At 42.8% G+C, this 12,352-nt stretch overlaps 1 protein-coding gene and 1 pseudogene across 4 annotated transcripts in view; one reads left to right on the plus strand and one right to left on the minus strand.

The window, feature by feature from the left end:
• KCNMB3 (potassium calcium-activated channel subfamily M regulatory beta subunit 3) overlaps positions 1-12,352 on the plus strand; it is a 98,379-nt gene that overhangs the window by 64,407 nt on the left and 21,620 nt on the right. For 2 of the 4 annotated variants that reach the window (XM_061415404.1, XM_061415403.1), the window contains exons 1-3: positions 5,180-7,725; positions 9,647-9,838; positions 11,601-11,799. In XM_061415404.1, the coding sequence (XP_061271388.1) occupies positions 7,718-7,725; positions 9,647-9,838; positions 11,601-11,799 (399 nt within the window). In that variant the 5' untranslated portion in view covers positions 5,180-7,717. Of the gene's footprint in view, positions 1-2,298; positions 2,361-5,179; positions 7,726-9,646; positions 9,839-11,600; positions 11,800-12,352 lie in introns of those variants that run through there. The other 2 variants (XM_061415405.1, XR_009736168.1) reach the window with 2 other exon arrangements.
• On the minus strand, positions 419-973 carry LOC133246781 (large ribosomal subunit protein uL30-like; annotated as a pseudogene).

The raw sequence follows: 12,352 nt of genomic DNA on the forward strand, positions 1-12,352 counted from the left end.
GTCATCATCATTTTGGTGAGCTGCAATGTAATAGTAATTTATGTTCATGATTTGGTGGTATTGAAAGATCCCCCACATGTCTTTTAGTTATCAAACAAAGATAGAATATACAGTGGGTTTTTTTTCCAACTTGAAAGCAGTCAATGTTTATTAGGGGCTTCCCTAGTGGCTCAGCAGTAGAGAATCTGCCTACAAAGCAGGAAATCTGGAAGATGTGGGTTCAATACCTGGGTCAGGAAGATTCCCTGGAGGAGGAAATGGCAACCCACTCCAGTATTCTTTCCTGGAAAATCCCATGGACAGAGGAGCCTGGTGGCCTAGAGTCCATGGGGTTGCAGAGAGGCAGAGGACACAACCGAGTGACTGAGCACAGTGTTTATTAACTGAGCAAATTACAAAAATAATCACGGTAGATACCTTAGTTCATCCTTGTAATAAGCCTGTTGATCTGGTCTTCCCTGTTGTCAGCATTTCCGCCTTCTACAAAATGGGTGGTCTTTTTCTTCATTCCACCTTGTGGAGAAGACAGTTTGAAGGGCCACAGGAAGTTGTTTCCTTCTTTGAAACAGTTTCCAACAGTACAGATCTCATGAATCAGATCCTCCATGCAGAAGATGCCATATTTACCAAGAGATCGAGCAATCCACATGTTATCCATCAGGGCAATTCGCTTCTTGTTGATTTTGCCATAGCCACGCTTGCAGATCAGTTCATTTACGGACTTTAGATTTGGGTACCCCCAAACAGTGTATGGTTCCACAGTTTCCAGCATGTTAACTGAAGTCTTGGTGAGCTTCACAAAGGTGCCATTGAAGATCTGTGAGAGGTGAAGAAGCTGCAACACTTTTCAAACCTTTGTGCTCACACCACTGATACCTCTGATCCTGATGACAAATGCCAGTTTGGGTTCCACGGTACATAGATTGATGACTTTTTGTGCCACCATAGTCATTTGAATTTCCGTTCTGTACATCTGCCTGTATTCCTTGGGATATTGCTTGGCTTTTTCATAGATAAATTTCCTCCTTGCCTTTTGAAGCTTCTTTTGGGCAAGCTTCTTCCTCAGGCACCTGGTCTTAAATTCTGCAAAATTCTTTCACTTTTTCTTAAGGGTTTTTGGCACAGCAAGAACCTTCTTTTTCTCCTCTTCTGGCACCCTTCATGGTTCCAGCTGGGAAAGAGGTTTGATACAGTTTTGCTTGTTTGTTTTGAACTTTGATGTAGTTTTAAGGGTGAGTTATTTTATGACCCTTGGAGTCTTAAAAATTTGTTAAATCACATATAGTCTAGAAATGAATTCTCTTAATCAGAAAATGCAGTTAACAAGAAAAATCCATCCTCTAAGCTTGCACTCTAACAGAAATTTTTAAAAATTTATTTTAATTTTGGAGGATAATTGCTTTACAATGTTGTATTGGTTTCTGCTGTACAGCAGCGTGGATCAGCCGTGAATATACACATGTCCTCTCCCTCTTGAACCTCCCTCCCACCACCCATCATCTTACCCCTCTAGGTTGTCACAGAACACTGGATTGAGCTCCCCTGTGTTATATAGCAATTTCCCATTAGCTATCTATTAATGTATATTCTACACACACACACACATACACAAGCTCAGACGGTAAAAGAATCTGCCTGCAACGCAGGAGACCCGGGTTTGATCCCTGGGTAGAGAAGATCCCCTGGAGAAGGAAATGGCAACCTGCTCCAGTATTCTTGCCTGGAGAATCCCATGGACAGTACAGTGGCAAAGAGTCTGACACGACTGAGCAACTAACACTTTCAATGTATATTCTAATGGAAAAACTTGAAAGGAAAAAAGGAAATGTGGACAGGGCAAAACATTTCCTCTTTTTATAAACCTTGAACTGATATGCCCTTCACCAATTACATAGGGTCCCTTGGGCCTCAGAACTTTCCACAAGCGTTTCGGTCTCTATGGCGATGCGTGACAGCTGAAGCCAAGCCCAGGTGTTAAGGCGGAGGCAGGCTCTGGGTGAGCTTGGGGAGAAAGTCTGGCCGCAGAAGCCATGGAGGGTCGATCCTGAGCCTTTTGGACGGACTGCTCTGCCTTGCCAGGAGTCTGCAGAGCCGCCTGGACATGCCTGTCCTAACCTCCCCACTCGCCAGGGGAGTGGGCGCGGCACACCCCCAGGTGGTAGCTCTGGAGGCGCAGATGCGCCTGAGGACCTCCCCTGGGACCCCACTTCCGCTGATGTTTAAACTTCACCCTTCTGGCGCCCTCAGAGGCTATGAGTCTGGTGAAAGGAGTCCATTTTGCCTAGGCCTCTGTGTCTCATGCAGCCGTTCAGCATCCCTGTTCAAATTACACTCCAGGGTGGCCAGAGACGCCAGGGGAGGTAAGTCACCCCCAGAATCTCTCAGCCTTTATGGGCATCTCACTGAACAACTGGTTAGAAGAAGAGCGGCCTCAAGGAGCTCCGGGGTTGAGTCTGGCCTTTATCCTCAGAGGGTGTCCACTTGTCATGCCTGCCGAGGGAGCCTGGAGGCCTCCCCAGCAGCGCTGCTATCACAGGGTGCATCCTTCCTCGGCTTCCTCCTCTAGACGGCAAGTTCTTGGAGGCTAGGACTCTAACCTCCCTGGCTCTGCAGCAGTAGAACTCTGCCCAGCACACAGTTGGTGCTCAACGAATGTCTGTCAGTTGAATGAAGTTACTATCAGCATTGGTTTCATTGGTGAAAACTGCTTGGATCTTGGCGTCACAGCCAGGGTTCAAATCCAGCTCGCTTAAATGACTGTCTGACTGTGGGCAAGTTACTTCACCTCTCTCTGCCCCATCCCCTTGTCTGCTGATGGAGGTAGTGATGGTCTCTGCATGCCTTAGTATAAAAGCCAGTGCTACTTTCTGTACTGTACCATTTTACATTTCAGCTGCTGTTATTAACCACCCGCCTCTACTATCTAAGGGGGAAGTGAGACCAGTTATCTTGAGGACCTCTTTCCTCCCCACGGGAATGCAAAGCAGAGGTGCTGTACATCTGCCTGCCCCCAGTGGAGCAGTAGGGCACTGAGAAGTGGGCACCCACCTGGAGAGAGGAGCAATGCCTGAGGGTGTTGAGGACTGAGATATTAAGGCTTGCCAGCTTACTCCTGGGAGGGTACATTTCATAGCTATGTTTGCTCACTGTATCTGGAAACCTGGGTGGTTTGTTAGCAGCTTGAGTGGAGCTGGGAGCTGAGAAAGTGGAAACAGTATAAAGATCATAATGGTCATCACATCGCTCACTCCCATCTTCTGTAACTACGTTCATGCACCTTTGAGAGAGAGAATGCAGGAAAGTGAGAGAGGGGTTTGGATGGAGGTCAGGGCTGGAGGAGGAAGGAACAAACAGAAGAAAGAGACCGAGGCAAAAACACTTCTCCCTTACAAATGAACTAATGCTTTTGAGAGAAGACAATTAAAGTGAATCATTGTAAGGCAGAAGATCAAATGACTAACATGCAAGGGAACAAGTTCTAATGCCCCATTCATAACACAGTCAACTAGCAGTAAGAGCAGTTGTGTTCTCCCCAAGGCAATACAGTGTCCCATTTCCACTTCTGATATGCACAATTGGATCACCCATCTTGCCTCATGGTGAACTTCACAGACCATATTGACTTTCCTCAACCTCCTTTGCTGTTTCAAAACAAGTTGTTATATAGATTTGTAATTTAAAAAAATAGAAGTGTAAAAATAATCACCCACATCTCTGCAACACAAATTATAAGGAAATGTTAATTTAACATACCCAGTGCTTAAAATTACATACACATGTGAGATGAGTGTCAGCAGAACTATCAAGCCTTGATGAACCTCAGCATCCTTCTAAGGAAAAGTCTACCCAAGTAACAGTGTTGGAGGGAGAGCCTGCTGGCTTCCTCAGGGATCACAACCAGATGAACATGTTCAAGCTCTTTGAATTTGCCTCAGGCTAAGCCAGAAAACACCCATAGCAAATGTGGTAGTTTAGGAAGGTGGGAAAGTCAGTTCTGAAAGCAGAGGAGCAACAGGAAGGGGTGGGTACTGCCATGACTGTGAATAAAATCCCTCCAGGTACACACCTTGGTTAGAAGTGAAGATTATTGCTGGCAAAAAGGAATGAAAATGCTATTCACTCATCTTATTGGCTGGAGAGCAAAATTAGATCACTCTTAAGCACTTTGAGGTCCTTGGATGAAAGGTACTTGTAAATACCACAAATTTAATTACATATTTAAATCACAAATTTAAATACCATAAATTTAATTTATGGCCTGGGGAAACTGGAAACAGTTTAATATCCAACAATAGGGAAATGGTTAAGGAAATTATGGTGTATCCAACTGATGAAATATTATGTACCCAGCAGAAGGGTTACAAAGAATTGCTGCCAACATGGGAAAGTGGTTATTATGTTAAGTGAAAAAGACAAGCTTAAAAAAGAACCCATTATATCCAGTATGATCTCATTCTATTTATTTTTTAAATTAATTAATTTGTTGGCTTTGCCATGCCTCCTGAAGGATCCTAGTTCCCCAGTGAGAGATCCAACCTGTACCCCCTACACTGGGAGTGCAGTCTTAAGCACAGGACCACCAGGAAGTTGCTGCTCTCATTCTATTTAAACAATATAGACAAAGGGAATAACCCAGTAAGTGAAGAGTCATTGTCATCACCTTTATCATTATTTTAATTAAAAAATTTAAATATGGAAATTTTATTATTATTTTGTGAGGTTAGTATCTTTACTTACCTGTTTACCCTGTAATTGCTCTTCATTTTTGACTAACTCTCGGCTCTTAGATTGGATTGTTTTCTCTCTGCCTGAAGTAACTGCTTCATCTTTTTCTTTAGTGGGGGTCTGTTGATGGCAAACTCAGCTTTGTGTATGTCTGAAATGCCTTTATTTCTTATTTAACTCTTGTGAGCTATTTGCTGGGTATAGAGTTCTGTTTTTTATCAGCATAAAGGCAATATTCCTGGCTTCTGTTCTTATAGAGAAGTAAGCGCTCAGCTTAATTGTCATCCTTTGAAGTTAATCTTTTTCTCTGGCTGCTTTTAAGAATTTCTCTTGTCTCTGTGCAAAATCTCTGTGATGTATGTAGGTGTGAGTTTCATTTTATTTTATCCCACTTGGCTTCTGGAATCTGTGGACTGGACCTTCATAATTTCTTTAATATTATTGTCTTTTTAAAATATTACTTGGCCTTTTTTCTCTTTTTTTTTTCTGGAATTCTGACTAGACTTTATGCTAGACCCTGTCTGTCTGTCTTCCATGCTTCTTAACCTTTCTTCAGCATTTTCCAGTAAAGAAATCTCTGTATTATATACTTTAGCTATTTTGCAGATCAAACTGTTTACTAATTATCTTTTCAGATGTATCTAAATCACTGTTAAATGTATCCACTAATTTTTTTTATTGAAGTATAATTGATTTACAGTGTTTCAGGTATGTAGCAAAGTGATTCAGTTATATATATACACACATACACCCATATGGGCTTCCTAGGTGGCAGAGTGGTAAAGAATCTGCCTGCCTTTACAGGAGACAGTAAAATATAGCTGTGTATTCATTTTTAGCAATTATTGTTTATTATCTTTCCCTCCATATATGAAATAATTTCTTCACAAGGTGTCTTTGAGGTTTTCAGCTTTTCATAAAGCCTTTAAACAAAGTGGACAGAAATATTAGCAAGAATAGTCTATTATACTACTAGGTCTTATTCCCAGGTTATGCCAGTTTTGTACATCACAGGTATAATTGGCTATGTTAAGTCAATAGGTCAGAAATGGCCAGAGAGGCTTCATAATAAGCCTCTTCATGCCTGGATTCCACAGATATCTGACAATAAGCCTCTGGAAATTTTACAATATAGAGCAACTAAAGCCCAGTTTCAGAACACGAGGGAAATGCTGGGTGTTGGGTATTGGTAACCTGGTGGTTTAATCACTAAGTTGTATCTGACCCTTTGTGACCCCATGGACTGTGGCCTGCCAGGCCCCTCTGTCCCTGGAATTCTCCAGGCAAGAATACTGGAGTGGGTTGCCATTTTCTTCTCCAGAGGATCTTCCCAACCCAGGGATTCCAACCGTTGTCTCTGTGTCTCCTGCAGTGGCAGGCGGGTTCTTTACTAATGGGAACCTGGAAAAGAGCCAAACCTTCCTTTAGGGCTAAAACTCTTAATCAAACTATCATATTTGTTGAGAAACTATAAAATATGCTGGCTCAGATGTCATTAAATTTTCCTCCACTGCCCATTCTCTGAAGGTGGGATGATAGATAGAGGGTGAGTAAAATATCAAAGGAGACTAAAAATCCCAAACCAGGACTCTGATTCCCAAAGCAGTGTAACGACAGAGTTGTCATCATCTCCTGAGGGTAGTGCCTCCCAGAGCAGTCCCCCAGAACAAACTGGATTGCCCCACATCCCTCTCACTCACACTCTCTTTCTTCGGCTGAGCCATGAGGCTTACAGGAACACAGTCCCCCAATCACGGATTGAACCTGCTCCCTCGGCAGTGAAAGCACACGGTCCTAACCACTGGACCACCAGGGAATCCCCCCCAATCTCACTCTCTTGTCTGAAGATATTGCCAGGAGAAAGGGAATTAGGGAGAGAAAGGAGGAAGGGTGGATGATAAGGTATAAAACACGCTTTCAGAAGACAACAACTAGCAATTCCCTCTACAGGGTTTTTGCTTCACTTCAAAATTTTAGTAAGCTTTTTACACAGCTTGATGGAGCCTGCGTTTTTACCATTATGGCTGCATTTGTTTGGCTTAAGATTTCTTTAAGCTTCTTAAAATGGAAATACCTCTGGGACAGAAATGCCTGCTGAGCAGGGAACAGTGACAGTGACCATAGGCAGTGGTGGGACTGGCGGATTGCAGAAGACACCCCTGTCCCCAGGGGCAGTCTTTGCTCAACTCAGCCAGCTGTTCATAGGCCGTGATGTGGCCTTTGTGATTTTTTCCAAAAGTAGAAATCTGCATTTGTGTGAGAAATTTCATGATTTTTAAAGTGTTAGCAGCTAATCCCACAATTACAAAAACACACAGGAAAAGCCAAACAAAACACATCTGTGGGCTGGATGCTGTCCATGGGCCACCAGTTGGTGACCTTTGTGTTGGGCTTGGTTCACTGGACAGCCCCCTTGTGAAAGAATTTATCACCTCCTTTGCTAGTACAGAGCAGAGAAAGGGAAGAGATGGAGGGCCTTGTTTGTGGAGCTGTGTGAAGACAGAGAAGAGGTGGGCGAGGGGAGAAGCCACAGCGAGACCCTCGCTGTTCTGAGCAGACTGGGCCCCTGGCCAGAAAGCCCTGGATGTGCTGTCTTCCTGGCAGCTGGACATGAAAGAGCAAGTCAGATCCTCCTTCAGGATGCTGTTAATTCCAAATGGGAGCCTGCGGAGTCATTCTTCCCATATGGAATTCATAAAGGAATGTAAAAAATATTTTCTGGGGGAGTATACAATATCCCTGAGAGATAAGTAAGTTTACATGAAAGCTACTTACAGGTGATTCTTTCCTAGTCATTGATTAAACAGATCTCTAAAGACTTTACCCAGGCAACATTCCTTAGTCTTATTTGTTACATTAAAAAAAAAAAAAATTATAACGTGTCATTTTAGCTTATTTAGATGGACTGAGCTCTGAATGTAAGATCTCACTGTGTTGCATCAAGTCTGCCCACACCCCTCAGGTGAACGGCAGAGGGGATCATCCCTTCACCATGGGTTGGTAAGTGTCCCACTTTTTTTCTTCCAACATTTGTCAAGAAAAAAGAAAAAAGCTTTATGTTTGAAATATGATGAATGGCACATATTTAAAGTATACCACTTGGTGAGTTTTGACATATATGTGTAGCCATCACCCAGTCAAGATGAGAAACATACCCGTCACCTACAACCATGAAAGTTTCCTTGTGCCCCTTAGCGTGTCCCCTATGCTGCTTGCACGCTAAGTCGTTTCAGTTGTGTCTGACTCTTTGGGACGTATGGACTGTAGCCCACCAGGCTCCTCTGTCCATGCGATTCTCCAGGCAAGAATACTGGAGTGGGTTGCCATTTCCTCCTCCAGGGCATCTTCCCAACCCAGGGATTGAACCCGCGTCTCCTGTGGCTCCTGCATTGTAGGCGGATTCTTTACCACTGAGCCACGGGGGAAGCCCATAGCATCCTCCACCCCCCAGGTAACTGCTTAATCTGCTTTCTGTCACTAAAGGTAAGTTTGCATCTTCTAGAATTTTGTTGGAATGGAATTATACACTGTGGCCTCTTTCATTTGTTCAGCATTTTTCACTCAGCGTAATTATTTTGAGGTCCATTATGATTACTGTGGGGAGAAGGCAATGGCACCCCACTCCACTACTCTTGCCTGGAAAATCCCATGGACGGAGGAGCCTGGTAGGCTGCAGTCCATGGGGTCGCTAAGAGTCGGACACGACTGAGCAACTTCACTTTCACTTTTCACTTTCATGCATTGGAGGAAGAAATGGCAACCTACTCCGGTGTTCTTGCCTGGAGAATCCCAGGGACGGCGGGGCCTGGTGGGCTGCCGTCTATGGGGTCGCACAGAGTCGGACACACTGAAGTGACTTAGCAGCAGCAGCAGCATGAGTACTGTGATTCATGGGGTCGCAAAGAGTCGGACACGACTGAGCGACTGATCTGATCTGATGAGTACTCTTTATCGATTCTGTTGTTGCATAGTATTCCTTTATACAAATGTAAGAATTTATACTTATTGATAAAAGTATATCATATATTTGGGTTGTTTTCAGTTTTGGGATCCTTACAGTTGGGGTGCCAAGAACATCTGTGTACACGTCTTTGTATGATCATGTGCTTACATTCTGCTTGGTAAATACATACCTAGAAATGGAACACCTAGGTCATATGGTCCCCTATATATTTAACTTTTTTAGGACATACCAGCTGTTTTCCAAAGTGCTTATACCGTTTTATATTCCCATCAGCAGTGCAGGAGAGTTCTAGTTCCTTATGTCATCTCCAATACTTGATACAGTCTATTGATTTGGTTTAACCCATTCTAGTGGGGATGATGTGGTATGTTGGTGTAGTTTTAATGTACAAGTTTCTAACGAGATCTTATGTGCTTATTTGCTATGTATATATCTTCTCTGAAGTGGCTGTTGAAACTGTTAATCGTGTTGTATGGCATTATTGAATTTGAGAGTTCTTTAATGTGTTCTGGATTCAAGACCTTTATCAGATAAATGATTTGCCAATATTTTCTTCCAGTCTGGTCTTGTTTTTCATTCTTTAAACAGTGTTTTTTTGAGGAGCAGAAATTTTCATGAAGTCCGGTTTACTAATTGGCTCTCTTTGTGCCTGTGTGTCAGATTGTGCTTGTGTGTTGTATCTAAGAAATATTTGCCTACACCAAGGTCATAAAGGATTTCTATTATGCTTCCTTCCGGAAGTGTTAGAATTTAAACTCAGGCTTTTAAAAACAAATACTGTTTATTTAATTTTAAAAACTGAAGTATAATTGGCCTACAACACTATACTAGTTCCAGGTGTGCAATGCAGTGATTCAACATTTCTCTATCATGCAAAATAATCACTACTGTTCCCAATTGTTTATGAGAACTGGGGTCCCAATTTATTGAAATATCTCCTTCCCTGTTCCCATGAAGGCCAGCCTTTTCTACCTCAGGGACGAGGAGAAACACAGACCACAATGATGGAGACCCACCAGACGTGCACAGGAAGCTACCATCCAGTGCTGGAGAGGACCGGGCCATGCTGCTAGGGTTTGCAATGATGGGTTTCTCGGTCCTAATGTTCTTCGTGCTTGGAGTAACCATCCTGAAGCCCTTCTTGCTCAGGTGAGAACAGAGAGAGGAGACAGAACATTTATCCTAGGTGTAGGCACAGTGGTAGAGGAGAGGGGAGACTGGCTTTGCTTTCTCCAGAATCCCTGTTCTTCTCTTAGTGCTGGGAGGCAGCTAGGTGTGGAGGAAGGGGTGGTGAGAAAGTGAAAGATATTCCTTTGCTGCTCCTCCAGTCTCCAAAGTCTTTCAGTAGGGGGTCCACATATTCGATATCCCTGCAGGTAATACATTCTTTAATACACTAACATCCTAAGGAAGGAGATGAGCATGAGTTTCTGCATGAACATAACAAAAATTTTTTGAGTCTGAGTTTTTGAGTTTGGTAATATCTACCTGGCATATTGTAGTTGCTCAATAAATATTAGTTTTCTTTTAAGTAGTTTCCTTATTAAACACATGTAATAAGTTACCATTAAATATATACTATATATCAAACATATATTTTATCCCTATATAAACTTAGAGCAAGTCCATGAAGGAAGCATTATTTTATTACTTTGATTTTCACTTTATGAATGAGAAATCTCAGGCTCAGAAGAGCCAAGGAAAATACCCAAGGTTAATACCACCACAGTCTTCAGGGGCAGGACATTTGTCTACCCCTTCTCACTCTATCTATGACATTCTATGTGTGTGGTGTGTGTGTAAATCCTCAAGGAATGTTTTCCAAGTAATATTTTTAAAAATAATTGTTATTTATTTATTTGGGGCTATGCTGGGTCTTTGTTGCTGTGTGGACTTTTCTTTAGTTGCAGCAAGTGGGGCTACTCTTTAGCTGTGGTGTGCGGGCTTTTCATTGCTGTGACTTCTCTTGTGGGGCACCGGCTCTGGGGCACCCAGGCTTCAGTAATTGTGGCACGTGGGCTCAGTATTTGCGGCTCCTGGGCTCTAGAGCGCAAGCTCAGTAGTTCTGGTGCAGGGGCTTAGTTGCTCCGAGGCATGTGTAATCTTCCTGGATCAGGGATAGAACCTGTGTTTCCTGCATTGGAAGGCAGATTCTTTACCACTGAGCCACCAGGGAAGCCAAGTAAAATTTAGTTTAGTACAACACTTATTGAGCCTCTACTATGTGAGAGGCATTGTGCTTTCTGCTTTGAGGAACATAAAGATGCAGAGGATATAGTTCTTGACCTTAAGGAATTTACTAACGTTAAAATAAGGCAAGTTTTCTAATGGGATTCCTCATAGGATTTGCACTTGCCTCTTAGAGAGAGTAAATGGAATGGCCAAGTTGCCTAAGAGCCCTGTGGCTGGACTCCTTCCAAAGGCACATTTTCACCAGGACAAGCCAGTGGGCAGATCTTGAGTTGATGAGGCAGGAAGAGATGGTAAGATTTCTGAGTGTGAATTTTTGTGGTTATAGTATTTAGGCTAATATTGCTAAAAAGTATGTTTCCCCAAACACCTTAAATACTGTTAAATTCACGGATTTCTGGGCCTCAACTCAGACCAACTGAATCCAAATCCCTGGAAGTCATAGAACCCATGTTTTAACAAATTCCTCATTTTAACAAACCCATTCAGGTGATTCTGAAATTCGAAAATCATTGATTTATAGTGAGAACTATGCCAGAAGGGTCATAACTGAGATGGAACTTGGTACCTTGCTGCCGTTTATCCCGTTGCAAAGTTCTCTGTGCTCCTGAATCGCTAAATGCCTTCTGTGATGGGTCCTACGTTGCTTTGAAATACATTAGAAATACAGGACTAAATTTTCTAGGGATGAAAACCATTTATTTACTTTTCCAAATGGAAGCACTCAGAGAGAAGAATCGAACTGCACTATCATTCATGTGCACACCACGGATGACTGGACGGACTGTGCATTTACCTGTGGGATGGACTGCCGAGGTCAGGGCAAGTACCCGTGTCTCCAGCTATTTGTGAAGCTCACCCATTCAGGTCAGAAAGTGCTCCTACATTATAATGAAGAGGCTGTCCAGATAAATTCCAAGGTAGTGTAAACTTCATGTGTGAAAGTGTTCTAATTATAGCAACCTTTCCATGGCAGACTGTCCCTAGCAAGGGGCCATCTCTAGATAAAGCTGTTTTCTTCCACTCAACGTATCAATAGTGACCCAATCAGGATAAATGAAGCTAAAAGCATTCTTGGAGGAAAAATGGGGTATATAGAAAAGAGAGTTCATGTTGGTGTCTGGAATTTAAAGACTTGAGACAGTGAACAAAATTATTTGTAAGTAGTCTTAACTTCTTGTTGGGAGATCTCATTCCTCATCGTATCGAAAATGTTAAAATGAACTTACAGCCCACCTTAAATCAAACAATCATTCTTATCAAAGAAATTTAAAGATTATCCTTTAAAGGATACTCAACAGGTTCATGGGAGAAGGCAATGGCACCCCACTCCAGTACTCTTGCCTGGAAAATCCCATGGATGGCGGAGCCTGGTAGGCCGCAGTCCATGGGGTCGCACAGAGTCGGACACGACTGAAGCGACTTAGCAGCAGCAGCCAACAGGTTCATATGATTTAAAAAGTACATTTTCAC

This window comes from Bos javanicus, chromosome 1 (genome assembly GCF_032452875.1).
Source record: "Bos javanicus breed banteng chromosome 1, ARS-OSU_banteng_1.0, whole genome shotgun sequence".
Classification (NCBI taxonomy): Eukaryota; Metazoa; Chordata; class Mammalia; order Artiodactyla; family Bovidae; genus Bos; species Bos javanicus.